Source organism: Anolis carolinensis, unplaced genomic scaffold, assembly GCF_035594765.1.
Source record: "Anolis carolinensis isolate JA03-04 unplaced genomic scaffold, rAnoCar3.1.pri scaffold_15, whole genome shotgun sequence".
Lineage (NCBI taxonomy): Eukaryota > Metazoa > Chordata > Lepidosauria > Squamata > Dactyloidae > Anolis > Anolis carolinensis.
The window spans coordinates 888,113-912,835 of record NW_026943826.1 but is presented as its reverse complement, the minus strand read 5'-3'; the positions used below and the strand labels follow the sequence as shown (position 1 = coordinate 912,835).

Here is a 24,723-nt window from a genome sequence, read left to right as displayed (position 1 = left end):
CTGACGACTCACCTTGCAAGAAGGCATCCACCAAGTTGGAGCCCCACTCGAGGCCCGGCCAGGTGGGCAGCCAGGAGAGCAGCCAGGAGGTCAAGCCGGACAGCATGGCGGCCACTCTGCTCCAGGAGAGGAGGAGGATGGGGGGGGGGGGACCGGGACCGGCCGGGAGCCCTGACCGCCCACACTGGACCTTGCCCCGTCCCTCGCCATTGCGGTTAATCATTGCCACCTTCCTCTGCCCGGCCCTGGGAGGGAGGAAGGAGAAGGATCAAAGGTCTGGAGGCCATGAATAATCCCCTTGAGGAGCGTCTTAAAGAGCTCGGGATGTTTACCTGCAGAGGAGAAGGCTGAGCGGAGGCATGCGAGCCGTATATCAATACGTGAAAGGAAGTCCCAAAGGAAAGGCTTGCTTAGATAGGTCAAGGCTTTCCCTGACGTTAAGTCCACTTGTGTCCGAAATTTCTAAGCTGAAGAGCCGGCGTTGTCCGTAGACACCTCCAAGGTCATGACTCCATGGAGCCCGGTTAGCTTCCTGCCAGAGCAGTACCTATTGATCTACTCACACTCTGGAGGTTGGTGCTCGTCTCCATTTCTAAGCCGAAGAGCCGGCGTTGTCCGTAGACACCTCCAAGGTCATGACTCCATGGAGCCCGGTTAGCTTCCTGCCAGAGCAGTACCTATTGATCTACTCACACTCTGGAGGTTGGTGCTCGTCTCCATTTCTAAGCCGAAGAGCCGGCGTTGTCCGTAGACACCTCCAAGGTCATGTGGCCACTGGCAAGACTGCATGGAGCGCCGTTACCTTCCCGCCAGAGCAGTACCTATTGATCTACTCACACTCTGGGGGTTGCTGCTCGTCTCCATTTCTAAGCCGAAGAGCCGGCGTTGTCCGTAGACACCTCCAAGGTCATGACTCCATGGAGCCCGGTTAGCTTCCTGCCAGAGCAGTACCTATTGATCTACTCACACTCTGGAGGTTGGTGCTCGTCTCCATTTCTAAGCCGAAGAGCCGGCGTTGTCCGTAGACACCTCCAAGGTCATGTGGCCACTGGCAAGACTGCATGGAGCGCCGTTACCTTCCCGCCAGAGCAGTACCTATTGATCTACTCACACTCTGGGGGTTGCTGCTCGTCTCCATTTCTAAGCCGAAGAGCCGGCGTTGTCCGTAGACACCTCCAAGGTCATGACTCCATGGAGCCCGGTTAGCTTCCTGCCAGAGCAGTACCTATTGATCTACTCACACTCTGGAGGTTGGTGCTCGTCTCCATTTCTAAGCCGAAGAGCCGGCGTTGTCCGTAGACACCTCCAAGGTCATGACTCCATGGAGCCCGGTTAGCTTCCTGCCAGAGCAGTACCTATTGATCTACTCACACTCTGGAGGTTGGTGCTCGTCTCCATTTCTAAGCCGAAGAGCCGGCGTTGTCCGTAGACACCTCCAAGGTCATGTGGCCACTGGCAAGACTGCATGGAGCGCCGTTACCTTCCCGCCAGAGCAGTACCTATTGATCTACTCACACTCTGGAGGTTGGTGCTCGTCTCCATTTCTAAGCCGAAGAGCCGGCGTTGTCCGTAGACACCTCCAAGGTCATGACTCCATGGAGCCCGGTTAGCTTCCTGCCAGAGCAGTACCTATTGATCTACTCACACTCTGGAGGTTGGTGCTCGTCTCCATTTCTAAGCCGAAGAGCCGGCGTTGTCCGTAGACACCTCCAAGGTCATGTGGCCACTGGCAAGACTGCATGGAGCGCCGTTACCTTCCCGCCAGAGCAGTACCTATTGATCTACTCACACTCTGAGGATTGGTGCTCATCTCCATTTCTAAGCTGAAGAGCCGGCGTTGTCCATAGACACCTCTAAGGTCATGTGGCCACTGGCATGACTGCATGGAGCGCCGTTACCTTCCCGCCAGAGCAGTACCTATTTATCTACTCACACTCTGAGGATTGGTGCTCATCTCCATTTCTAAGCTGAAGAGCTGGCGTTGTCCATAGACACCTCCAAGGACATGTGGCCACTGGCATGACTGCATGGAGCGCCGTTACCTTACCGCCAGAGCGGTACCTATTGATCTACTTACATTTGCATGTTTTCGAACTGCTAGGTTGGCAGGAGCTGGGAACACACCCTGCTCACTGGATTCGAACCTGCAGCCTTTCAGTCCACAAGTCCAGCAGCTCAGCGCTTTAACACCCCCCAAAAACTAGCAAAATATTATAAAACAACATCTAATAAATGCTGGAAATGCGGTGAAAAGCAAGGGAGTCATTCCCACTGCTGGTGGTCTTGTGAAAAGGCCAAAATATTCAAAATACAAAAAAATTCATCAATAAAGATCACTCTTGATCCTAAAACTATTCTCCTAGGTAGGTGTGATATAGAAATACAGTAGAGTCTCACTTATCCAACGTAAACGGGCCGGCAGAACGTTGGATAAGCGAATATGTTGGATAATAAGGAGAGATTAAGGAAAAGCCTGTTAAACATCAAATTAGGTTATGATTTTACAAATTAAGCACCAAAACATCATGTTAGACAACAAATTTGACAGAAAAAGTAATTCAATATGCAGTAATGCTGTGTAGTAATTACTGTATTTACGAATTTAGCACTAAAATATCACAATGAATTTAAAACATTGACTACAAAAATGCATTGGATAATCCAGAACGTTGGATAAGCGAATGTTGGATAAGTGAGACTCTACTGTAGTTCAATACACAGTAATGCTATGTAGTAATTACTGTATGTACGAATTTAGCACCAAAATATCACAATGTATTGAAAACATTGGCTACAAAAATGCGTTGGATAATCCAGAACGTTGGATAAGTGAGACTCTACTGTAGTTCAATACGCAGTAATGCTATGTAGTAATTACTGTATTTACGAATTTAGCACCAAAATATCACGATGTATTGAAAACATTGGCTACAAAAATGCGTTGGATAATCCAGAACGTTGGATAAGCGAATGTTGGATAAGTGAGACTCTACTGTAGTTCAATACGCAGTCATGCTATGTAGTAATTACTGTATTTACGAATTTAGCACCAAAATATCACAATGTATTGAAAACATTGGCTACAAAAATGCGTTGGATAATCCAGAACGTTGGATAAGCGAGTGTTGGATAAGTGAGACTCTACTGTAGATGCATGGATGTATGGATAAAAGGCCCTGTTCTCTTGCTTGTCCAATATGCCATTGCTTTCAGACTCAAAGGGTCCAAATGTCAGGGGAGAAGATTCGCCTGAACACTAGGAAGAACTTCAGAGCAGTTCAGCAGTGGAACTCCCTGCCTCAGAGTCTGGTGGAAGCTTTGAAACACCTGTCAGGAGTAGTCAGGAGTACTGATTCAATACTGTTTCTGTTCTGCTGCTGCAGAACCAGTTTGGACAATTTTTGAGTACTGATTCGATACTGTTTCTGTTCTGCTGCTGCAGAACCAGTTTGGACAATTTTTGAGTACTGATTCGATACTGTTTCTGTTCTGCTGCTGAAGAACCAGTCTGGACAATTTTTGAGCACTGATTCGATACTGTTTCTGTTCTGCTACTGCAGAACCAGTTTGGACAATTTTTGAGTACTGATTCGATACTGTTTCTGTTCTGCTGCTGAAGAACCAGTTTGGACAATTTTTGAGTACTGATTCGATACTGTTTCTGTTCTGCTGCTGCAGAACCAGTTTGGACAATTTTTGAGTACTGATTCGATACTGTTTCTGTTCTGCTGCTGCAGAACCAGTCTGGACAATTTTTGAGTACTGATTCGATACTGTTTCTGTTCTGCTGCTGCAGAACCAGTTTGGACAATTTTTGAGTACTGATTCGATACTGTTTCTGTTCTGCTGCTGAAGAACCAGTTTGGACAATTTTTGAGTACTGATTCGATACTGTTTCTGTTCTGCTGCTGCAGAACCAGTTTGGACAATTTTTGAGCACTGATTCGATACTGTTTCTGTTCTGCTGCTGCAGAACCAGTTTGGACAATTTTTGAGTACTGATTCGATACTGTTTCTGTTCTGCTGCTGAAGAACCAGTCTGGACAATTTTTGAGTACTGATTCGATACTGTTTCTGTTCTGCTGCTGCAGAACCAGTTTGGACAATTTTTGAGTACTGATTCGATACTGTTTCTGTCCTGCTGCTGCAAAACCAGTTTGGACAATTTTTGAGTACTGATGGAAAAGAAGAGCGGTGTACTCAGAGAGGCCTTGCTATTTTGAGGCCTGTTTGCTGCTGATAAAAGAGGGAGAAGAACCAGGAGTGTATTCTTCTCTGAAGCAGATCTGTGGACAGCCGAGGAAGTGGTCTTGATGACGAGTGGCCGCTAGATGGCAGCTGGGGCGTTTGGGATTCTTGACCATTCAGAATCCTCTCCCATTCATTCATTCATTCATTCTGTCATGCTGTGTGTGTTAACGGGAAAATGAAGTGCATGAAGCCGATTGGCTGAGCCTGCAAAGATCTGGAAATTGATTCGATACTGTTTCTGTCCTGCTGCTGCAGAACCAGTTTGGACAATTTTTGAGTACTGCTGGAAAAGAAGAGCGGTGTACTCAGAGAGGCCTTGCTATTTCGAGGCCTGTTTGCTGCTGAGAAAATAGGGAGGAGAACCCGGACTGTATTCTTCTCTGAAGCAGATTTGTGGACTGAAAAAAGACTGTTCATGACTGTGGATCAGGGGGATCATTGTAAACACTACTGCTTTTCTTTTGATCTCTTGGAATCAGGTATGTTCTGGTGTTTTTGTTCTGAAAACCTGAGTGGCATGTTATTGTTCTGCGGGTGACACGTAAGAACTTCCATTTATTATCTACAATCCGCAGCGAAGTTGCAGAATTAATTCTGCGGAAGAGGAAAGGAGAGAATCATTCAGAGGGTTGTTGTGTGTTTTATGTTTTTCCGGGCTGTCTGGCCCTGTTCCAGAAGCATTCTCTCCTGACATTTCACCCACATCTATGGCAGGCATCCTCAGAGGTTGGGAAGAGAGGTTTATATATCTGTGGAAGATCTGAGGTGGGAGAAAGAACTCTTGTCTCTTGGATGCCAGTGTGGATGTTGTAATCAATCACCTTGATTAGCATCAATGGCCTTGTAAACTTCATGTCCTGGCTTCTTCCTGCCTGGGGGGAATCCTTTGTTCGGAGGTGTTAGCTGCCCCCTGATTGATTCCTGTCTGCAATTCCCCTGTTTTCAGAGTGTTGCTCCTTATTTACTGTTCTGATTTTAGAGTTTTTTTTAATACTGGGAGCCACATTTTAGCACGAAGGAAACGATGGAAAAATTTTCACGCATATCTCTAGTGGCTACCAAAAAATTCATCATCATCATCATCATCATTATTGGGATGTTGTGTCATCTCCTAATGATTCGCCTACATCTGTGGCTAATGGCGTCTTCAGATAGTAATAATAATAATAATAATAATAATAATAATAATAATAATAATAATAATAATAATTGGCCGGTTGAACCATCATGCCCATGACCCAAGGAAGTGTGTGTATGTGGCTTTTGGGACGCCTGCCAGGCCAGGAAACACTGGAAGGGGGCCGGGCTGTGGCGCAGCTGGTTAGTAGCCAGCTGCAATAAATCACTACTGACCAAGAGGTCATGAGTTCAAAGACAGCCTGGGTTGGATTGAGCACTCAATTAATAGCCTAGCTTGCTGTTGACCTAAGCAGCTCGAAAGACAACTGCATCTGCTGAGTAGAAAATGTAGGTGCCGCTTTATGTGGGGAGGCTAATTTAACTAATTTAGGACACCATAAAAAAAACTTCCAGCAGTGTGTGGAAAAGAATGAGGAAGCACTCCATCAAGCACTCGGGTGTCACAGTGGATGATGAAGCCTTGCGGGCAAAATCGAGCAAACCCTCATCAAGCTGGAAGCTGGAAGTAGATGTATTGTAGCATACGTTGCAGCATTTTCAATATTTTCCAAGTAATCATGAGAATATTCAGAAAAGTATTCACGAAAATAAATACTGGCAAAATAATTACAACATTGGCAGAAAAAAAAATATTCGCAAAAATAGCCATGAATATATTCACAAAATTATTCAACAAAATATTCACAAAAATGTTCATCAAAATCATCACGAAACTAAACACAGAAAATCTATACATCTATACACATCATGAAAGTGAAAATAGTATGAACATGTCCAAGAGCCCTGTCTGTGTCCTCCACAAGCAGCATCCTGCCCACCACCCAAGTTGGACAACTTCCTCCTACATTTTGTGCTTCCTCCACCACAGACATCCCAGTGTTCCTTTCTCTCTCCATTCCTATGGAATTTGCATGACCCCGCCCACTGCCTCTCCCTTAACCCTTTCCTACCCTTTTCTATGACATACAGCAAATAGAGCTGGTGGGGTTTGGGGGAAGTTGTAGTTCGCCCTGCATCAAGACAAGCACTGTGACCCCCACCAACAATGGACCTGGACCACGTTTGGCCCACGGAACCCCCATAACGAACAGAACCTACTGGAGGGAACTGGGAGGGACTGGACTCACTATAGTGGGAGTTGAAGCAGAGAGAACACTGAACCACACCCATGATGCATCTAGAGAGCAAAAATGCCCAACATGATAAAACTTTAACCACTGCTGGAGTTTCCGGGGGTTCATCTGGCATGGTGAGTTGTAGTTCACCTACAACCTCATGCAACCTTTTTCAAATAACCCAGTCACGCTAGTAATGAAATAAATGTGGCTAATGGCATCTCCGGATGATAATAATGATAATAGTAATGAGTTTGGTCTGTTGAACTGTAATGCCCGTGACCCAAGGGAGTGTGTGTGTGTGGCTCCTCTTGTTGGTGCCGACAACGACACTGAGGCCTCTCCGTGGGAATCCCAACATGAGGCAAAGCTTGGCCTCTCAGTCACGTGGTTCGTCCCGGACAAAAGGAGTCCGTCCACTGGCCGGGCAAGGGTCACCCGCCACCACCGCCTCCTCCGGCTGAGAGGGCAGCCACAGCATACAAGGGGCCATCCCTGCAGGGTTCAGGCGCCCTGGAGGTGCCGGCAGGTGAGCTTCCGCAGCTCGTCCCAGAAGAGGAGGCTGAGGATGGTGTGGGGCCCCAGGCGGAGGTAGGCCGGGCCCAGGCCTTTGTAGAGCGCCAAGGGGCCCTCCTTCCCACAGACCTGCACAAAGCAGTCCGAGAAGCTGCGGTAGTGCTTGCCCTGCAAGGAGCAGGAGGAGCAGCAGGAGCAGGAGGACCAGGAGCAGCAGGAGGAGCAGGAGCAGGACCAGGAGAAGGAGGAGGAGCAGGAACAGGAGCAGGAGGACCAGGACCAGGAGAAGGAGGAGCAGGAACAGGAGCAGGAGGAGGAGCAGAAGCAGGAGCAGGAGCAGGACCAGGAGAAGAAGGAGGAGCAGGAACAGGAGAAGGAGGAGCAGGAACAGGAGGAGGAGCAGAAGCAGGAGCAGGAGCAGGAGGACCAGGAGCAGCAGGAGGAGCAGGAGCAGGACCAGGAGAAGGAGGAGGAGCAGGAACAGGAGCAGGAGGACCAGGACCAGGAGGAGGAGCAGGAGCAGGAGGACCAGGACCAGGACCAGGAGGAGGAGCAGGAGCAGGAGCAGGACCAGGAGAAGAAGGAGGAGCAGAAGCAGGAGCAGGAGCAGGAGGACCAGGACCAGGACCAGGACCAGGAGAAGGAGGAGCAGGAACAGGAGCAGGAGGAGGAGCAGAAGCAGGAGCAGGAGGACCAGGACCAGGAGGAGGAGCAGGACCAGGACCAAGAGAAGGAGGAGGACCAGGACCAGGAGGAGAAGGAGGAGCAGAAGCAGGAGCAGGAGGACCAGGACCAGGACCAGGAGAAGGAGCAGGAGGACCAGGACCAAGAGAAGGAGGAGGAGCAGGAGCAGCAACAGTAGCAGAAGGAGGAGGAGCAGGAGGAGAAGGACCAGGACCAGGAGAAGGAGCAGGAGGACCAGGACCAAGAGAAGGACGAGGAGCAGGAGCAGCAACAGTAGCAGAAGGAGGAGGAGCAGGAGGAGAAGGACCAGGAGCAGGAGGACCAGGACCAGGACCAGGAGAAGGAGGAGGAGGACCAGGACCAGGACCAGGAGGAGGAGCAGGAGCAGGAGTAGGAGCAGGAGGACCAGGACCAGAAGGAGGAGGAGGAGCAGCAGCAGCAGTAGCAGAAGGAGCAAGAGGAGAAGAGCAGGAGGAGGAAGAGGAGGAGCAGCAGCAGTAGCAGCAGGAGGAGGAGCAGGAGGAGCAGGACCAGGACCAGGACCAGGAAGAGGAGGAGCAGGAGGAGAAGCAGAAGGAGCAGGAGGAGCAGTAGGAGGAGTAGGAGCAGCAGGAGGGGGGGGGGGAAGAAGGAACAGGAGCAGGAGAAGGAGGAGGAAGAGAGGAATAATAATTACAACAATATCATCATCATCATCATCATCATCATCATCATCATCATCATGATGGAACACCAGTCCTAATCACTTGGGAACTGTTCGACTTGTGGTTTTGTGATACGAAATCCAGCATAGACATCTCGCTTGCTGTGTCATACAACGTCGCCGTGTCAATAATAATAATGGAACATCATAATTATATAATACACAGCATAATAATACAACCTATCTATACACATAATAAAACTGAAAATGTGTATGTGGCGGAGGTGCCTACTTCAACCTCCACAAACAGCTCTCGTTCCCACTGAGGAGGAGGAGGCACCCGTGGCCTTCCCTCCAATGACATGCAGGTTACAGTGAGCGCCAGGAACACGCCGCCCAAACCCTGCCCGTGTCCCACACATACACCATCCTGCCCCCCACCCAAGTGAAGGCCTTCATCTGGGGACGATTTCATGTTCTTCCTCCACCACAGACATCCCAGTGTTCCTCTCTCTCCATTGGTGTGGAATTTGCATGATCCCGCCCACTGCTTCTCCCTTAACCCTTTCCTGTCATTTTCTAGGAATTGATGAGCACGTACGTACCATCCCCGCCTCGTCCACCGGCTGGTTGTAGAGCCTGGTGCTGACCACGTCGAAGGGCGTCATGGCCCCGGCCACAGCCACGCTGCTGATCATGCCCCCGGCCAGCGCCACCATCCAGCTGCCCTCCCGGAACCACTGCGAGGAAGGGACAGGCGTCAGTCCGCGGCCCTCCTCCCTGGACGCAGCCACCCCGGCCGGTCCTCGCCCGCTCCTGGCTCACCTTGCGCTTGCGGACCCACTCCTTGGCCGAGGCGAAGGTGGCCAGCTGGACGGCGGAGCCCACCATCACGCGCGGCACGGCCCCGTTCACGCCCCGCCAGAGGCCCAGCAGGCCCTGCTTCCGGTAGATGGCCTCGAAGGCCCCCGAGACGCTCTGCGGGAGACAGGCGGGGTCACGGGAGACACGGACACGAAGGAGGGAGGGACACGACACAGCAGGGAACGTGGTACGGAGCTTGGGAAACTATGACTCCCAGGACTGCATGGCATGGAGGCATGGCATCATCATAGTAGTAGTAAGAATAATAATAATAATAATAATATTTAAGATGGGTCCCGACTGCATTTATTCTCCAGTGCAGAGAAGGGTATGGACCTTGGGAAACTATGACTCCCAGGACTTAACAGCATGGAGGCATGGCATCATCATAGTAATAATAATAATAATAATAATAATAATAATAATAATAATAATAATGACGACATTTAAAATGGGTCCCGACTGCATTTATTCTCCAGTGCAGAGAAGGGTATGGACCTTGGGAAACTATGACTCCCAGGACTGCATGGCATGGCATCATCATAGTAGTGGTAATAATAATAATAATAATAATAATAATAATAATAATATTTAAGATGGGTCCCGACTGCATTGATTCTCCAGTGCAGAGAAGGGTATGGACCTTGGGAAACTATGACTCCCAGGACTTCACAGCATGGAGGCATGGCATCATCATAGTAGTAGTAGTAGTAGTAGTAATAATAATAATAATAATAATAATAATAATAATAATAATAATAATAATAATAATGACGACATTTAAAATGGGTCCCGACTGCATTTATTCTCCAGTGCAGAGCAGGGTATGGACCTTGGGAAACTATGACTCCCAGGACTGCATGGCATGGCATCATCATAGTAGTGGTAATAATAATAATAATAATAATAATAATAATAATAATAATAATAATAATAATATTTAAGATGGGTCCCGACTGCATTGATTCTCCAGTGCAGAGAAGGGTATGGACCTTGGGAAACTATAACTCCCAGGACTGCATAGTATGGAGCTAAAGTAAGGTCCAGTTACATTCATTCTACAGCGTAGATGCACCCATGGACCTTGGGAAACTGCAATTCCCAAGACCATCTCATGGAGACGTGGCATTCAAAGTGAGGTCCAACTGCATTCAAACCATAGTGTAGATGCACCCAGAGCAGGGTATGGACCTTGGGAAACTATGACTCCCAGGACTGAACAGCATGGAGGCATGATATCCTCACAGTAGTAGAAGTAGTAGTAATACTAATACTAATACTGATACTACTAATAATATAAATATCTGGGCATCTTACAGCTGGACAACATCAAGCATGAACATGTGAAGACTGTGGTCAGCAAAGAATACACACAAAGGTCGGAAAAATTCTCAAAAGCAAGCTCAATGGAGGCAACACCATCAAGGCCATAAATACCTGGGTCATACCTGTCATAAGATATACTGCTGTCATCATAAACTGGACACAGGCGGAACTGGACAATTTGGACAGAAAAACAAGAAAACTCAAGACCATCCATCATTCACTGCACCCTCGCAGTGATGTTGACCGGCTATATCTGCCTAGAAGATCAGGGGGCAGAGGACTCTTACAAGTAAAACAAGCAGTCAAAGAAGAAGAACATGCCCTGGCAGAAGATGGAAAGCAAAGTGAAGAACCTGCTTTGATTGAAGTCAAAAATCAGAAACTCCTCAAAGCACAGCAGACAAAGAATCAGTACAAGAAAACCGCACTACAAACTAGAGCTGAGAGCTGGCACAACAAAACACTGCATGGAAAGTTCCTTGACAAAATTGAAGGAAAAGCTGATAAGGAGAAGACCTGGCTCTGGCTCACGAATGGGACCCTGAAGAAGGAGACAGAAGGCCTGATCCTTGCAGCCCAGGAGCAAGACATCAGGACAAAGGCAATTCAGGCCAAGATCGAAAAATCAGCTGATGACCCAAAATGCAGACTGTGCAAGGAAACCGACGAAACCATGGATCATATCCTCAGCTGCTGTAAGAAAATCGCACAGACAGACTACAAACAGAGGCACAACTATGTGGCCCAAATGATCCATTGGAACTTATGCCTCAAGTACCATCTGCCAGCAGGAAAGAACTGGTGGGATCACAAACCTGCAAAAGTATTGGAAAATGAGCACGCAAAGATACTGTGGGACTTCCGAATCCAGACTGACAAAGTTCTGGAACACAACACACCAGACATCACAGTTGTGAAAAAGAAAAAGGTTTGGATCATCACCCTAACTCATGACCATTCATCATCATTCACTGCACCCTCGCAGTGATGTTGACCGGCTATATCTGCCTAGAAGATCAGGTGGCAGAGGACTCTTACAAGTCAAAAAACCAGTACAAGAAAACCGCACTACAAACTAGAGCTGAGAGCTGGCATAACAAAACACTGCATGGAAAGTTCATCCAACCGCATTCATTCCACAGTGCAGATGCACCCAGAGAAGGGTATGGACCTTAGGAAACTATGACTCCCAGGAACGCATAGTATGGAGCTATGGTATTTATAGTGGGGGCCGAGAGCATTCATTCCATAGTGAAAATGCACCCAGAGAAGGCTATGGACCTTGGGAAACTATAACTCCCAGGACCCACACTTGAACCCAACCTAATGTGATGGACTCAGTGAGATACCGGATTTGAAGTGTAGGTCTCGGTGGAATGTAGTCAATGTGATGAAGGTGGTAAGAGGGGCTCCTCGGCCTGCTGCTCCCAAAGTGTCACTCGGTCCAATCCCCTGGTCCCAAGTGGAGACACAATCTGAGCCCTCCCGACAGATGGCCAGAGTCCAGGCCCTCCCCGCAATGGAGAGGAGGGAGCGCCTGTGTCCGTGTGTGTTTTGCTGAGCAAACTTGCTGAGGCCGTTGGAAAGTGATCCGTGCCCGGCGGCACAAACAGCCGGCGTCACCAGATGCCCTTCGGCACAGTGCCACCCTCCGCTCCTCCTCCTCCTCGCCTCCTCACTCCCTTCCCCTCGCACTCAGCAACTCTGACCGTTGCAAAACAGCCTGTTGTGCCCGCGCACAGGGCCAGCGCCACGCCAACCATCTCCATATATACTTCCAATTAAGTAGATGTAAAACAAGTTTAAGTACTGGTGGAGTTGTCCCGGGGTTAACCTGGCATGATGCGAGTTGTAGTTCATCCACAACCTCATGCATTTTGGAAAATCAGAAAAATTTTCAAATAACTTGGGCAATGTATATAAATAGTATATAAATACAGTAGTTCCAGTTATTCAATATAGACGGGCCGAATGTCGGATGACCAAAACTGTTGGATAATAGGAAGGCTCAATTATTCCTCCTGGCAAGCACAGAGACAGTCTCCTCCCACCTGGCAAGCACCCGGCTTGAAGAGTCCCGCTGCTGCCTAGAAAAATAGCTGTTTTTCTAGGCAGCAACGCACGGGTGCCTGACCAAGCCGGGTGCTTGGTCGGGATAGAATCATAGAATAGTACAGTTGGAAGTGACCTCATGGGCCATCCAGTCCAACCCCCTGCCAAGAAGCAGGAAATCGCATTCAAAGCACCCCCGACAGATGGCCATCCAGCCTCTGTTTAAAAGCCTCCAAAGAAGGAGCCTCCACCACAGTCCGGGGGAGAGAGTTCCACTGCCGAACAGCTCTCACAGTCAGGAAGGAGGAGACTTTTCCCTCCTGGCAAGTACTTGGCTTGAAGAGGCCCGCTGCTGCCTAGAAAAATAGCTGTTTTTCTAGGCAGCAACATACAGGGTGCCTGGCCAAGCCAGGTTCTTAGTGGAGAGGGAGGAGACTTTTCCCTCCTGGCAAGCACTTGGCTTGAAGAGGCCCGCTGCTGCCTAGAAAAATAGCTGTTTTTCTAGGCAGCAACGCACAGGGTGCCAGGCCAAGCCGGGTTCTTAGTCGGGAGGGAGGAGACTTTTCCCTCCTGGAAAGCACCTGGCTTGAAGAGGCCCACTGCTGCCTAGAAAAATAGCTGTTTTTCTAGGCAGCAACGCACAAGGTGCCTGGCCAAACCGGGTTCTTAATCGGGAGGGAGGAGACTTTTCCTTCCTGGCAAGCACTTGTCTTGAAGAGGCCCGCTGCTGCCTAGAAAAATAGCTGTTTTTCTAGGCAGCAACGCACAAGGTGCCTGGCCAAACCGGGTTCTTAATCGGGAGGGAGGAGACTTTTCCTTCCTGGCAAGCACTTGTCTTGAAGAGGCCCGCTGCTGCCTAGAAAAATAGCTGTTTTTCTAGGCAGCAACACCCAGGGTGCCTGGCCAAGCCGGGTGCTTGGTCGGGAGGGAGGAGACTTGGCTTGAAGAGGCCCGCTGCTGCCTAGAAAAACAGCTGTTTTTCTAGGCAGCAACATGCAGCAGGCCTCTCCAAGCGCTGGGCACCTGCCAGGAGGAGCGAGATACTGGTGCATTGGATAATACGTTTTGTCGGATAAGCGGAAGTCAGATAACCGGAACTCTACTGTATAATAAATATAATAGGAGTGGATGCCTGACCCCCGTCCAACGCTGATGAGACAGGAAGGAGGGAGAAAAGAAGGCTCTCACCTGGTGGTTGTGCTGGTGCCCCACGGCCACGGCGGCTATGGTCTGGGCCTGCAGGTGGGTCTTGACCTGAGAGGAGCAGAGCAGAGAAGCCAGGAAAGGAGTCTCTTAACACCCAAGAAAGAGCCTGCAATGCAAAAGCCAGGGAGGAAATACAGGGCTCGACGGGCACAGTGCTCCTGCGCATGGCCACGGACGAGCTCCAAGGCTCAGGCTTTGGCTCGGAAAACCCTGGCCTGGGACGGTCCGGAATGCATCGGACCATGAACATGCCCGTGTCCCCCACAAACACCATCCTGACCACCACCCAAGTGAAGGCTTTCCTTCGGGGACAATTTCCTCCTAGGTTGTTCTTCCTCCACCACAGACACCCCAGTGTTTCTGTCTCTCATTGGGTGTGGAATTGCTGCCTCTTCCGACAATGGCCCAGGACCAAATTTGGCACAGAGAAGCCCCATGACTAACTGAACACACTGCTGGGATTTTTGAGAATTGATCTTGATTTCGGGAGATGTAGTTCACCCTTATCCAGACAGCTCTGAGCCCAGGCCATGTCGGATCTGGACGAAACTTGGTACACAGACCCAACATGGCCAACTGTGCATATAGGCAGCGTTTGGGCCAGATTGACCTTGCACCTGGGAGTTGTAGTTCACCCTTATCCAGAGCTGTGAACCCAGCTGACATCAGATCTGGATGAACTTTGGCACACAGAAACCTTGGTGACATAACATACTGAAGGGGAATTGAGCCACCTGCGTGAGAGCTGTAGTTCACCATGCACGCAGAGATATTATGAGACTTCCCAAAACAAACAACACCGTCTTCTAATCCAGTGATGGCCAACCTATGACACGCGTGTCAGCACTGACACGCTTAGGCATTTCTGCCGACACGCTGCCGCATGCAGATTGATTGGATGACTATGTCTTTTGTGGCCAAATTTGGTGTGATTTGGTCCAGTGGTTTTGTTGTTTACTCCATGGGAATTATGCACATTACATTTATCTATCTATCTATCTATCTATCTATAATTTCTATTATTTTTCTATTATTATTGTAGTATATTATTATATTATTACTATTATATTATTATTATATTATTCATTATTCATGACTACATTGAAACTACAATAGAGAGAAATCAGCGTGGAAACTACAAGAGGTACCATAGATTGTTGTACATGGAATAAGGGTAGTAAATAGATTTTGATTTATTGAATACAGTTATATATTACGATTATATATTTTTGTTATTTAAACTATATGTACAGTAGAGTCTCACTTATCCAACACTCACTTATCCAACGTTCTGGATTATCCAAGGCATTTTTGTAGTCAATGTTTTCAATACATCGTGATATTTTGGTGCTAAATTCGTAAATACAGTAATTACTACATAGCATTACTGCGTATTGAACTACTTTTTCTGTCAAATTTGTTGTATAACATGATGTTTTGGGGCTTAATTTGTAAAATCATAACCTAATTTGATGTTTAATAGGCTTTTCCTTAATGCCTCCTTATTAACCAAGTTATTCGCTTATCCAACATTCTGCCGGCCCGTTTACGTTGGATAAGCGAGACTCTACTGTAATGGTAGTAAATAGTTTTTGATTTATTGAATACAGTTATATTTTACAATTATATATTTTTGTTAAACTATACATATTGTGAAATTATGGTGTTTTTTTTCTCAAAGTGCCACACCACCCAAGACAAGTTTTTTGGCAAATTTTGACACACCAAGCACAAAAGGTTGCCCATCATTGTTCTAATCACTGGGGCAAGATCATGTTTTTAATGTAATTTTTTATCCTGTATTGTTGTTTTAATTGCTATATTGCATTACTGTTTTATGTTTTATATTGTGATTGTATTATGTTGCTTTTATTTTGTCCTTAAGTTGTTTGGGTCTCTGCTGCCCCGAGTCCCCACGGGGAGATGGTGGCGGGGTATAAATAAAGTTTTATTATTATTATTATTATTAAGATAGTGTATAATATGAAATAATAAAAACGAGGCAATGACATTGTCATTGTGGCTCACTCACTCACCAGGTAAGCGGGGCTGGCCAGGAAGGCACCCAGGGCTCCGGCCACGGCTCCGGCCGCCACGGTCCCGCCGCGGCGCTGCGTCCACCCGTGGGCCTCTGCGTGGGAGAAGCAGGCGAAGCGCACCCCGTTCATGAGTCCCTGGTAGAGCAGCCCGGCGGCCAGGCCCTTCTGCAGGCCGCGCAGCCCGTCGGCCCGGCCCACGGCCACCAGCGCCTGCAGGACCCCCCGGTAGTGCCGCGGGTAGCTGCCCCTCGCCCGCAGCTCCCCCTGCAGCTGCAGCCGCGTCTTGACCACCTCCAGCGGGTTGGTGAAGACGCAGGCCAGGCAGCAGGCCGTGGCCCCCAGCACAAAGTCCACCGGGGGGGAGACGTGGTGCGAGGAAGCCAAGGAGGAGGAGGAAGAGGGATCCATGGCACCCCACGGGCGCCCGTCTCCTCCACGGCCTCTCCGCTCAATGAACACAGTACGCATCCACCTCCGCTGAGCCACAGGAGGGAGGGACAGCTGCGGCCGGCCGGGACACGGCGAATGTGGGGGAAAGTTCAGAGGCAGGACAAAGGCACGGCCCTGCCTCCCTCCCTCCCTCCCTCGTGTTTACCATCGTCTTGCCCTGGAACAGCCGGTGCTGAAGGAGGAACGAAGGAGGGGAAGGGGCTCAAGGAACCCCACGACCTCTGAGAATGCCTGGCAAAGCGCCAAGAGGGAAGGCTTCGGGAACATGGCCATCCAGCCCGGAAAACCCGCAGCAACCCACTGATTCCGGCCATGAAATGAAGCCTTCGACAGCCCCAAGGAGTTACCATCAAGCAGAGGTAATCTTCAAGTGTAAGCGAACAGAATTTTGGCACACGCCCCCTCAAACCAATCACTGGAAAATAAAATATATTTAGTTAGCAGACGATGGCTGTTTCTTTGCAGTTGGAGTTGCCCAAAACCTCTAAGTTAAAATATGCACTCACAGACAGTCATACTTCGCTACTGAAGTCCAAACAGCAACATGCATCCACCTCCACTGAGGTCTGATGCAAACATGCATCCACTTCCACCAAGATCTGATGCAAACATGCATCCACTTCCACCAAAGTCTGGTGCAAACATACATCCACTTCCACCGAGGTCTGGTGCAAACATGCACCCACCTCCACCAAGATCTGATGCAAACATGCATCCACTTCCACCAAAGTCTGGTGCAAACATACATCCACTTCCACCAAAGTCTGGTGCAAACATGCATCCACTTCCACCAAGATCTGATGCAAACATGCATCCACTTCCACCAAAGTCTGGTGCAAACATACATCCACTTCCACCGAGGTCTGGTGCAAACATGCATCCACTTCCACCAAAGTCTGGTGCAAACATGTATCCACTTCCACCGAGGTCTGGTGCAAACATGCATCCACTCCCACCAAAGTCTGGTGCAAACATGCATCCACTTCCACCAAGGTCTGGTGCAAACATGCATTCACTTCCACCAAAGTCTGGTGCAAACATGCATCCACTTCCACCGAGGTCTGGTGCAAACATGCATCCACTTCCACCAAGGTCTGATGCAAACATGCCTCCACTTCCACCAAGGTCTGATGCAAACATGCATCCACTTCCACCAAGGTCTGATGCAAACATGCCTCCACTTCCACCAAGGTCCGATGCAAACATGCATCCACTTCCACCAAGGTCTGGTGCAAACATGCATCCACTTCCACCAAGGTCTGGTGCAAACATGCATCCACTTCCACCAAGGTCTGATGCAAACATGCCTCCACTTCCACCAAGGTCCGATGCAAACATGCATCCACTTCCACCAAGGTCCGGTGCAAACATGCATCCACTTCCACCAAGGTCTGATGCAAACATGCCTCCACTTCCACCAAGGTCCGATGCAAACATGCATCCACTTCCACCAAGGTCTGGTGCAAACATGCATCCACTTCCACCAAGGTCTGGTGCAAACATGCATCCACTTCCACCAAGGTCTGATGCAAACATGCCTCCACTTCCACCAAGGTCTGATGCAAACATGCATCCACTTCCACCAAGGTCTGATGCAAACATGCCTCCACTTCCACCAAGGTCCGATGCAAACATGCATCCACTTCCACCAAGGTCTGGTGCAAACATGTATCCACTTCCACCAAGGTCTGGTGCAAACATGCATCCACCTCCATCAAGGTAATTTTCAAGTGTAAGCGAACAGAATTTTGCCCCCCCCCCCAAACCAATCACTAAGATATGATAAACAATCATTTGGATAAGCGAAAATGTTGGATAATAAGGAGGGATTAAGGAAAAGCCTATTAAACATCAAATTAGATTATGATTTTACAAATTAAGCACCAAAACATCATGTTTTACAACAAATCAACAGAAAAAGCAGTTCAATACATGGTAATGTTATGTAGGAATTACTATATTTGCGAATTTAGCACCAAACATTGAACAGGGATATAAGGCAGTGTGGACTTAGATAACCCAGACAGTATTAAAAAAATAACTCTAAAATCAGGACAATAAATAAAGAACAACACTCTGAAAACAGGAGAAATCCAGACATTCGTTTTTGCCAGGAAGGCGTTCTCGCTAGTTGGCCTGGCGGTTGAACCGCCTCTGCCATCAAACACAGTGGGCAAACCCCAAAGTCCAATTTGACCGCACTGTTCTAGACCTGTTTCCCCTGCATCGACGTCTCCAAAAACTGGGTGGTGCGCCTTAGAATCGCAGATGTGTCTTATGGACTCTGGGCGCGGCCGAAATGAGGAAGACGTACACAAGGAATAGGAAAGGAACACGACGCGTAACCGGGTCTCCGGTGCGAGGCAGGTAGATTTGCCTCTTCCTTCCCGGCAGGCTGTCATGATCTCCAATCCTTGACATCTCTGGTTGGCTGACAAGGAACAGATGCCAGCCATAAAACCTCAATGACCTTCTGGTATGTGGGAGCCCCTATATTTGTGGGCCAAAGAGAAGGTTCTGGCATTCGGTACAATAAAAATCTGCTGGAATCTACCAGCGTGTCTTGGTGCTTTTTCGGTGGAAGACTGACCCACAGCACAACTGGGAGAAGAGAACCTAACCATAAAACCTCAATTACCCTCTGGTATGTGGGAGCCCCTATATATGTGGGTCAAAAAGAAGATTCTGGCATTTGGTACAATAAAAATCTGCTGGAATCTACCAGTGCTTTTTCGGTGGAAGACTGACCCACAGCACAGCTGGGAGAAGAGGATCCGACACAGGTGCACTGGCTTCCTTGCAGAAGGGGATCCGGTTTCCTAAGAGGCCCAGCGGGATGGGAAGTGGGTCAGCACACTCCCCGTGGGAAGCCCTGGCTCCGCGCTGTGGCCTGGATACCAGTTTGGCCTTCCAGGGAGGGAGGGAGGGAGGGAGGGAGGGAGGGAAGATTTGCCCAACAGTCCCTGCGAGAAAGATCTTACAAGTCTTTGTGGGCAAGCTGAACATGAGCCAAGAGCGTGATGCAGCAGCTCAAAAAGCCAGCGGGATTTTGGGCTGCGTCCAAAGGTCAAGCAAAGTCATGGTAAAGGTTTCCCCTGACGTTAAGTCCAGTTGTGTCCGACTCTAGGGCCTGGTGCTCATCTCCATTTCTCAGCCGAAGAGCCGGCGTTGTCCGTAGACACCTCCAAGGTCATGTGGCCACAGGCATGACTGCATGGAGACCTCGTTACCTGGAATAATGAGTCCAATTCTGGGTTTAATGAGATATTGACTCTAAGCTGGAAGGTGTCCAGAGGAAGAAGGCGACAAAGGTCTGGAGATGGAGACCATGAATAATCCCTACGAGGAGCGTCTGAAAGAGCTGGGTCTGTTTACCCTCAGGAGAAAATCATACAGTCCTAGAGTTGGAAGAAACCCGGTGGGCCATCCAGTCCAACTCCCTTCTGCCAAAAAGCAGGAAATCCCATTCATAGAATCATAGAATAATAGAGTTGGAAGAGACCTGGTGAGACATCCAGTCCAACCCTAGTCTGCCAAGAAGCAGGACATCCCATTCAAAGCATCCTGACAGATGGCCATCCAGTCTCTGCTTAAAAGTCTCCAAAGAAGGTGCCTCCACCAGACTCCCTCTGAGGCAGAGAGTTCCACTGCTGAACAGCTCTCTCCCAGAGTGAGGAGGTTCTTAATCATGTCATGTTCAGGTGGAATCTGGGTTCGTTCCCTTAACCAATTCCAGGTCCGCCTCACCATGGAAGGTTGAGCAAAGACATAAGAGCTATGTCTCAATATGTGAAAGGATCTCCTAAGGAAGAGGAGTGGGCTCGTTTTCTGCTGCCCTGGAGACTAGGGTTCAAATGACAGAGATTCCAATGAACATTAGGAAGAACTTCCTGACTGTGAGGAGAGCTGTTCAACAGTGGAACTCTCTGCCTCGGAATACAGTGGAACTCTTTGCCTCGGAGCGCAGTGAAGGCTTTTAAGCAGAGGCTGGACATCCATCAGGTTGCTTCGATGGTGCTTTTCCTGCCTGGCAGGGGGTTGGGCTAGATGGCCCATGGGGTGGGTCTCTTCCAACTCTAGGATTCCATGATTCTGAGGGTTTTTCAGACGGCAAAGGTCTTGAAGAACGGCCAAGAAGGAAGCAACACTAGGCCCCTCGATCCAAAGACACGGCGAACCAGTGGACCCCTGGAAGAGGTAGACGCAGCACCGCAAAGTCGCCCAGAAGCATTTTATTACAGGATGGGATCGAGAGGGTATATATATATGTACAGACAGGAACATCTTCCCAAGAGGCCCCCGCCTCCCGGGAGCAAAGAAGAAACACAAAGGCCCCCGTGTGAACGCATGGAAGTACATGAGCAACGCCCTAGTAGTGTTAAGAGTGTTTAAAAACATGGAACAGCTTAATAAAAACTACCCTCGGCAACACCAGGCAACTCAACCGTAACTGTAACCGTACCCCCCCCCCCCGACCCACCACCCTGCCCGTTTCCCGGCTCCTTGAGACAGTTTGTTTGGAAGCCGCCTCAACGGGCCTTCGTGCCGGGCTCAAGGGTGTGGTCGGACTGGGGCGGCTCAACCAGGTGTCCCGCTAAGTCCGGCGTCAAGGGCTCCCCCAAAGGGCCCACAAACTCCACCGCCAGCCGTACCGTAATGTTGGGGGGCAAAGCAGTGCAAGGCGGGCGAGGAGGAGGGACAGGCATGCAGGGCAGCCCGGTCCGCTGCTTCCTTCCTTGTAAACAAACGGTGCTTGGAGACCCCGGCACCTCCCGTCCTTGCACGCATCCCGGCCCAACTCCCGCTCTCCGTCCGCACCGCCAGGAGACACTTGCGGCTGTGACGCTTTGACGGACGGACCGAGAAGCAGGCGCCAAACGCCTCGCCTTCGGAAGCAGAAGCCCCTACTGAACCCACCCCAGGAACCGTGTCCCGCTCCCGCCGGGGAGGCTAGCACCAGGGGTCCCTGGAGGCCCGGCCCCGGCAGAGGCTGTCGCTCCGCTGCCAGGAGCTGTGGATGAGGCTCAGGGCGTCCTGGCACTTCTTCCGGACCGAGGCCTCCTCCAGACGCCTGTGCGGGAGCTCCACCTGCCGACGGACGAGAGGGAGGGTGAGGCCGGCGCCCACCCCCGGACGGGCAGAGCCCCCCCGCCCCCCGGAGAGGGGCTACCTGGTAGGTGTTCCTCCAGGCTGCGTCCAGCGCCGACAGGAAGCGCTCCAGTTCGGCCAAGCAGCTGAAGTAGAGGATCCAGGGCGGCAGGAACTGCTTGCGGTCCTGGGCAAACTCCTGCGGCCGGGAAGAGAAAGGTCAAGCGGGCCGGTCAAGGCTCAGCGTCCCCGGGAGCAAAGGCCACGCCAGGCCCAGGCGAGGGGCGACTCACCAGGAGGCAGTACTCCCGGCCGGCCTCGGTGGAGACGGAGGCCACGTCCGACAGCTCCGCGGCGCCCAGGGAGCGGAAGAAGCTGGTCTGGCAGTCCTCGTGGCAGGTGAAGAGCTTCTGCTCCGTCAGCACCAGGCAGCAGGGCACGCAGGGCGCGGGGACCACCCCTTGGGGGATGACCTGCGGAGGGGGAGGGTCAGCGGGGCTGGGAGCCAACCCCACACCGCACAAGTCTGTGGTCCGAAAGCTTAGACCAGTGGTTCCCAAACTTATTTGTCCTACTGCCCACTTTCCAGGATAATATGACTCAGCGCCCCCTGGAAAGGGGGGCGTGGCTTAGAGGGGTGGGTGTGGCTCCTGTTCAAGAGGGCGGGGCTGAGTCTCTCCCCTAGTCCAAGATGCAGGGCTGGGAGGGGGAGGTGGGTGGGGCCATAAATGGGCGGCCAGGACTGGGGTGGGCGGAGTTACGAGCTCTGAGGCAGGGCTGAGCTTCTATCCCTGTCCTGCGGTGCCTGCCAGGACACAGGAGGCGGGGCTAGAGGAGGGGGCGGGGCCTCTATACCCCACCCCTGTGTTCTAACAAGCACCTCAGGGGAATTATAGAGTCTCAGCCCTGTCTTGTGCTCTTGGGAAGAGGCCCCGCCCCCACCCCAGCACTGCTCTTTAGTCCTAAAAGGTCTCTCAGGAGTAGAGGCTCAGCCCTGTCTCATGCTCTTGGAAGGAGACCCCGCCCTCACCCCTAGCCCCGCCCTTTAGTCCTAAAAGGCCTCTCAGGAGTAGAGGCTCAGCCCTGTCTCATGCTCTTGGAAGGAGACCCCGCCCTCACCCCTAGCCCCGCCCTTTAGTCCTAAAAGGCCTCTCAGGAGTAGAGGCTCAGCCCTGTCTCATGCTCTTGGAAGGAGACCCCGCCCCCTTCCCTAGCTCCGCCCTCTGTGTCCCAATAAGCGCCTCAGGAGAGGTATAGAGTCTCAGCCCTGTCTTGGGCTCTTGGGAAGAAGCCACGCCCACTCCTCTAGCTCCGCCCCCTGTGTGTCCTAACAGGCGCCTCAGATGCTCAGCCCTGTCTCAGGCACTTGGGAAGAGGCCCCTCCCCTCCCCATGTCCTAACAGGGGCCATCACCGCCCCCCTGGATCACTCCAGCGCCCACCACTGGCGTAGACCCTACCCTATTCTACCAAGAAGTGGGAATCACTGGCGTAGACCCTACCCTATTCTACCAAGAAGTGTAGTTTTAATTCTTCACAGCCTCACTCGGTTGCCTCTGCTGCGTGCTGAATGCTCCACAGTATTGGTTTTATTTTGGGGGCGAGCCCAGGGGGTTGCAAGGGGGGTGCGGCATCTCCCAGATCCCCTCCTCCTTACCCCCTTGGAGACGGCCTGGCACAGGTACTGCATCCAGTCGGCCATCTCCTCCTCGTTCTCGGCGCTGAGCTCCAGCCCCGGCCGGTCGGTCAGGATGACCTGGAAGGAGTGGGGCCGCTCCGTGGTGTTCGACCGGCGGCACCCGCCGCACTGCTCCCCGCTGCCGGTAGAAGGGAAGGGCGGGGGAGAGAGGGGCTGCCGTGAGGAGGGCGGTGGGCTTCCCGAGGGAGGGGCAGGGGCAAGAGCGAGAGCGGGCGACACTCACCCCATGTTGATGGAGAGCAGCGGGGTGACGTCCGTGCGGTCCGGGTACTGGTACAGGATGCCGTTGCTGCAGAGTGGGGAGAGTGGGGAGAGGCCATCGTGAGAGAAAGCAGGGACCGGGGGTCTTCCCCGGGGCTCTCTCCCGCTCGTGCCCAGCAAAGGCTTCCTCACCTGAGCACCACGAAGCAGGGCTTCCAGTTCTCCTTGCCCAGGTAGTTGGTGCCCGCCTTGTAGCTCAGGACGCCCTCCTTGGCGGTGCCGTTTTCCGCGGGGGCGAACGGGGCGGGGGCCGGCCCCAGCGCCTCCTCCAGGGGGTCCTCCCAGTGGACCAGGCCGTAGAAGCAGACCACCACGTCCGAGATCTGCGGCAGAAGCACCAGCTCTTGGAAGGAGCAACCTCCCAAGCACATATTTGCTAACCTGTATTCTATGTCTATGTTGATTTGCCAGTTTTACCTCTTTGGTGTGGGAGGGGTTATAGCCATGTGATTGTACTGAGCACGTTCAGACTCAGGACTCCATTTTGCATTCAGTATCTACTCACACCTCAGTGGAGGTGGATGCATGTTGCTGTTTGAATTTCAGTAGAGAAGTATGACTTATGGACTTCTGTGAGTACAACTACAGTAGAGTCTCGCTTATCCAATGTAAACGGACCGGCAGAACGTTGGATAAGCAAATATGTTGGATAATAAGGAGGGATTAAGGAAAAGCCTATTAAACATCAAATTAGGTTATGATTTTACAAATTAAGCACCAAAACATCATGTTATACAACAAATTTGACAGAAAAAGTAGTTCAATACGCAGTAATGTTATGTTGTAATTACTGTATTTATGAATTTAGCACCAAAATATTATGATATAATGAAAACATTGACTACAAAAATGCGTTGGATAATCCAGAACATTGGATAAGCGAGTGTTGGATAAGTGAGACTCTATTGTACATCTAAAGACTAAGAACTATTGATTAAGAATGAGACTCTGTGTCCGTAACACACAGAGAAATTACATCCTATCTATAACTGAAATGTGCCAGTATGGTGAATTAATACAAGATGTTTGCGAGTAAACAAAATTATGTTATTTTTCAAAGAAGACTTTGTTGCCTGTATGGTGAATTAATACAAGATGTTTGCGAGTAAACAAAATTATGTTATTTTTCAAAGAAGACTTTGTTTTGTATCTCTAAGGGCATATTTTAACTAAGAGGATTCAAGGGAGTGTATATCATCTTTTGGGCAACTACAACTGCAATTTCAGCTGCAAAGAAACAACCATCCTCTGCTAACCAAATCTCTTTTTGTAGTGGCATGTCTTTTGTCCTTGGCAGTTCAAACACATGGTTGTTCAGTCCAACAGCTGAGTTCCCTGCGTGCCATTACACGAATGCTTCTGAATATCACTTGACTTCTAACAAGGCCAA

At 50.3% G+C, this 24,723-nt stretch overlaps 3 protein-coding genes across 10 annotated transcripts in view; all 3 read right to left on the bottom strand.

Moving 5' to 3' along the window:
* The window catches only part of tmem82 (transmembrane protein 82), a 41,377-nt gene that overhangs the window by 10,658 nt on the left and 5,996 nt on the right, over nt 1-24,723 (bottom strand). For 5 of the 6 annotated variants that reach the window (XR_010001370.1, XR_010001371.1, XR_010001372.1 and 2 more), the window contains exon 1: nt 13-5,733. Coding sequence is in view for 2 of the 6 variants with exons in the window: in XM_062965774.1 (XP_062821844.1) it covers nt 13-223 (211 nt within the window). In the remaining 4 variants the exon portion in view is untranslated. Of the gene's footprint in view, nt 1-12; nt 5,734-24,723 lie in introns of those variants that run through there. The other variant, XM_062965773.1, reaches the window with a different exon arrangement.
* slc25a34 (solute carrier family 25 member 34) lies at nt 6,022-18,005 on the bottom strand. 2 transcript variants are annotated; one of them, XM_003228247.4, is made up of 5 exons: nt 15,834-18,005; nt 13,780-13,845; nt 9,175-9,327; nt 8,955-9,089; nt 6,022-7,190 (listed from the first exon to the last, which is right to left on the bottom strand). In XM_003228247.4, the coding sequence occupies exons 1-5, from the start codon at nt 16,302-16,304 to the stop codon at nt 7,011-7,013; spliced, it is 1,005 nt and encodes a 334-aa protein (XP_003228295.2). In that variant the 5' UTR covers nt 16,305-18,005; the 3' UTR covers nt 6,022-7,010. The 2 variants fall into 2 exon arrangements, with proteins under 2 accessions (XP_003228295.2, XP_062821845.1); XM_062965775.1 differs by having other exon boundaries at nt 13,780-13,903; nt 15,834-16,319.
* Nucleotides 21,085-24,723, bottom strand: part of plekhm2 (pleckstrin homology and RUN domain containing M2) — a 35,357-nt gene continuing 31,718 nt past the window's right edge. For both annotated transcript variants that reach the window (XM_062965767.1, XM_062965768.1), the window contains 6 exons: nt 23,466-23,656; nt 23,296-23,361; nt 23,031-23,190; nt 21,668-21,847; nt 21,457-21,573; nt 21,085-21,374 (listed from right to left, as the gene is read on the bottom strand). In XM_062965767.1, coding sequence (XP_062821837.1) covers nt 21,237-21,374; nt 21,457-21,573; nt 21,668-21,847; nt 23,031-23,190; nt 23,296-23,361; nt 23,466-23,656 — 852 coding nt within the window. In that variant the 3' untranslated portion in view covers nt 21,085-21,236. The remainder of the gene's footprint in view (nt 21,375-21,456; nt 21,574-21,667; nt 21,848-23,030; nt 23,191-23,295; nt 23,362-23,465; nt 23,657-24,723) is intronic.

Coding starts and splice junctions, on each gene's coding strand:
- slc25a34 (XM_062965775.1), bottom strand. CDS start 16,304: ATGCGTACTGTGTTCATTGAGCGGAGAGGCCGTGGAGGAGACGGGCGC. Junction 9,090..9,174: donor AGTGGGTCCGCAAGCGCAAG/GTGAGCCAGGAG, acceptor CCTTCCTCGCAG/TGGTTCCGGGAGGGCAGCTG. Junction 7,191..8,954: donor CGGTGGACGAGGCGGGGATG/GTACGTACGTGC, acceptor TGCTCCTTGCAG/GGCAAGCACTACCGCAGCTT.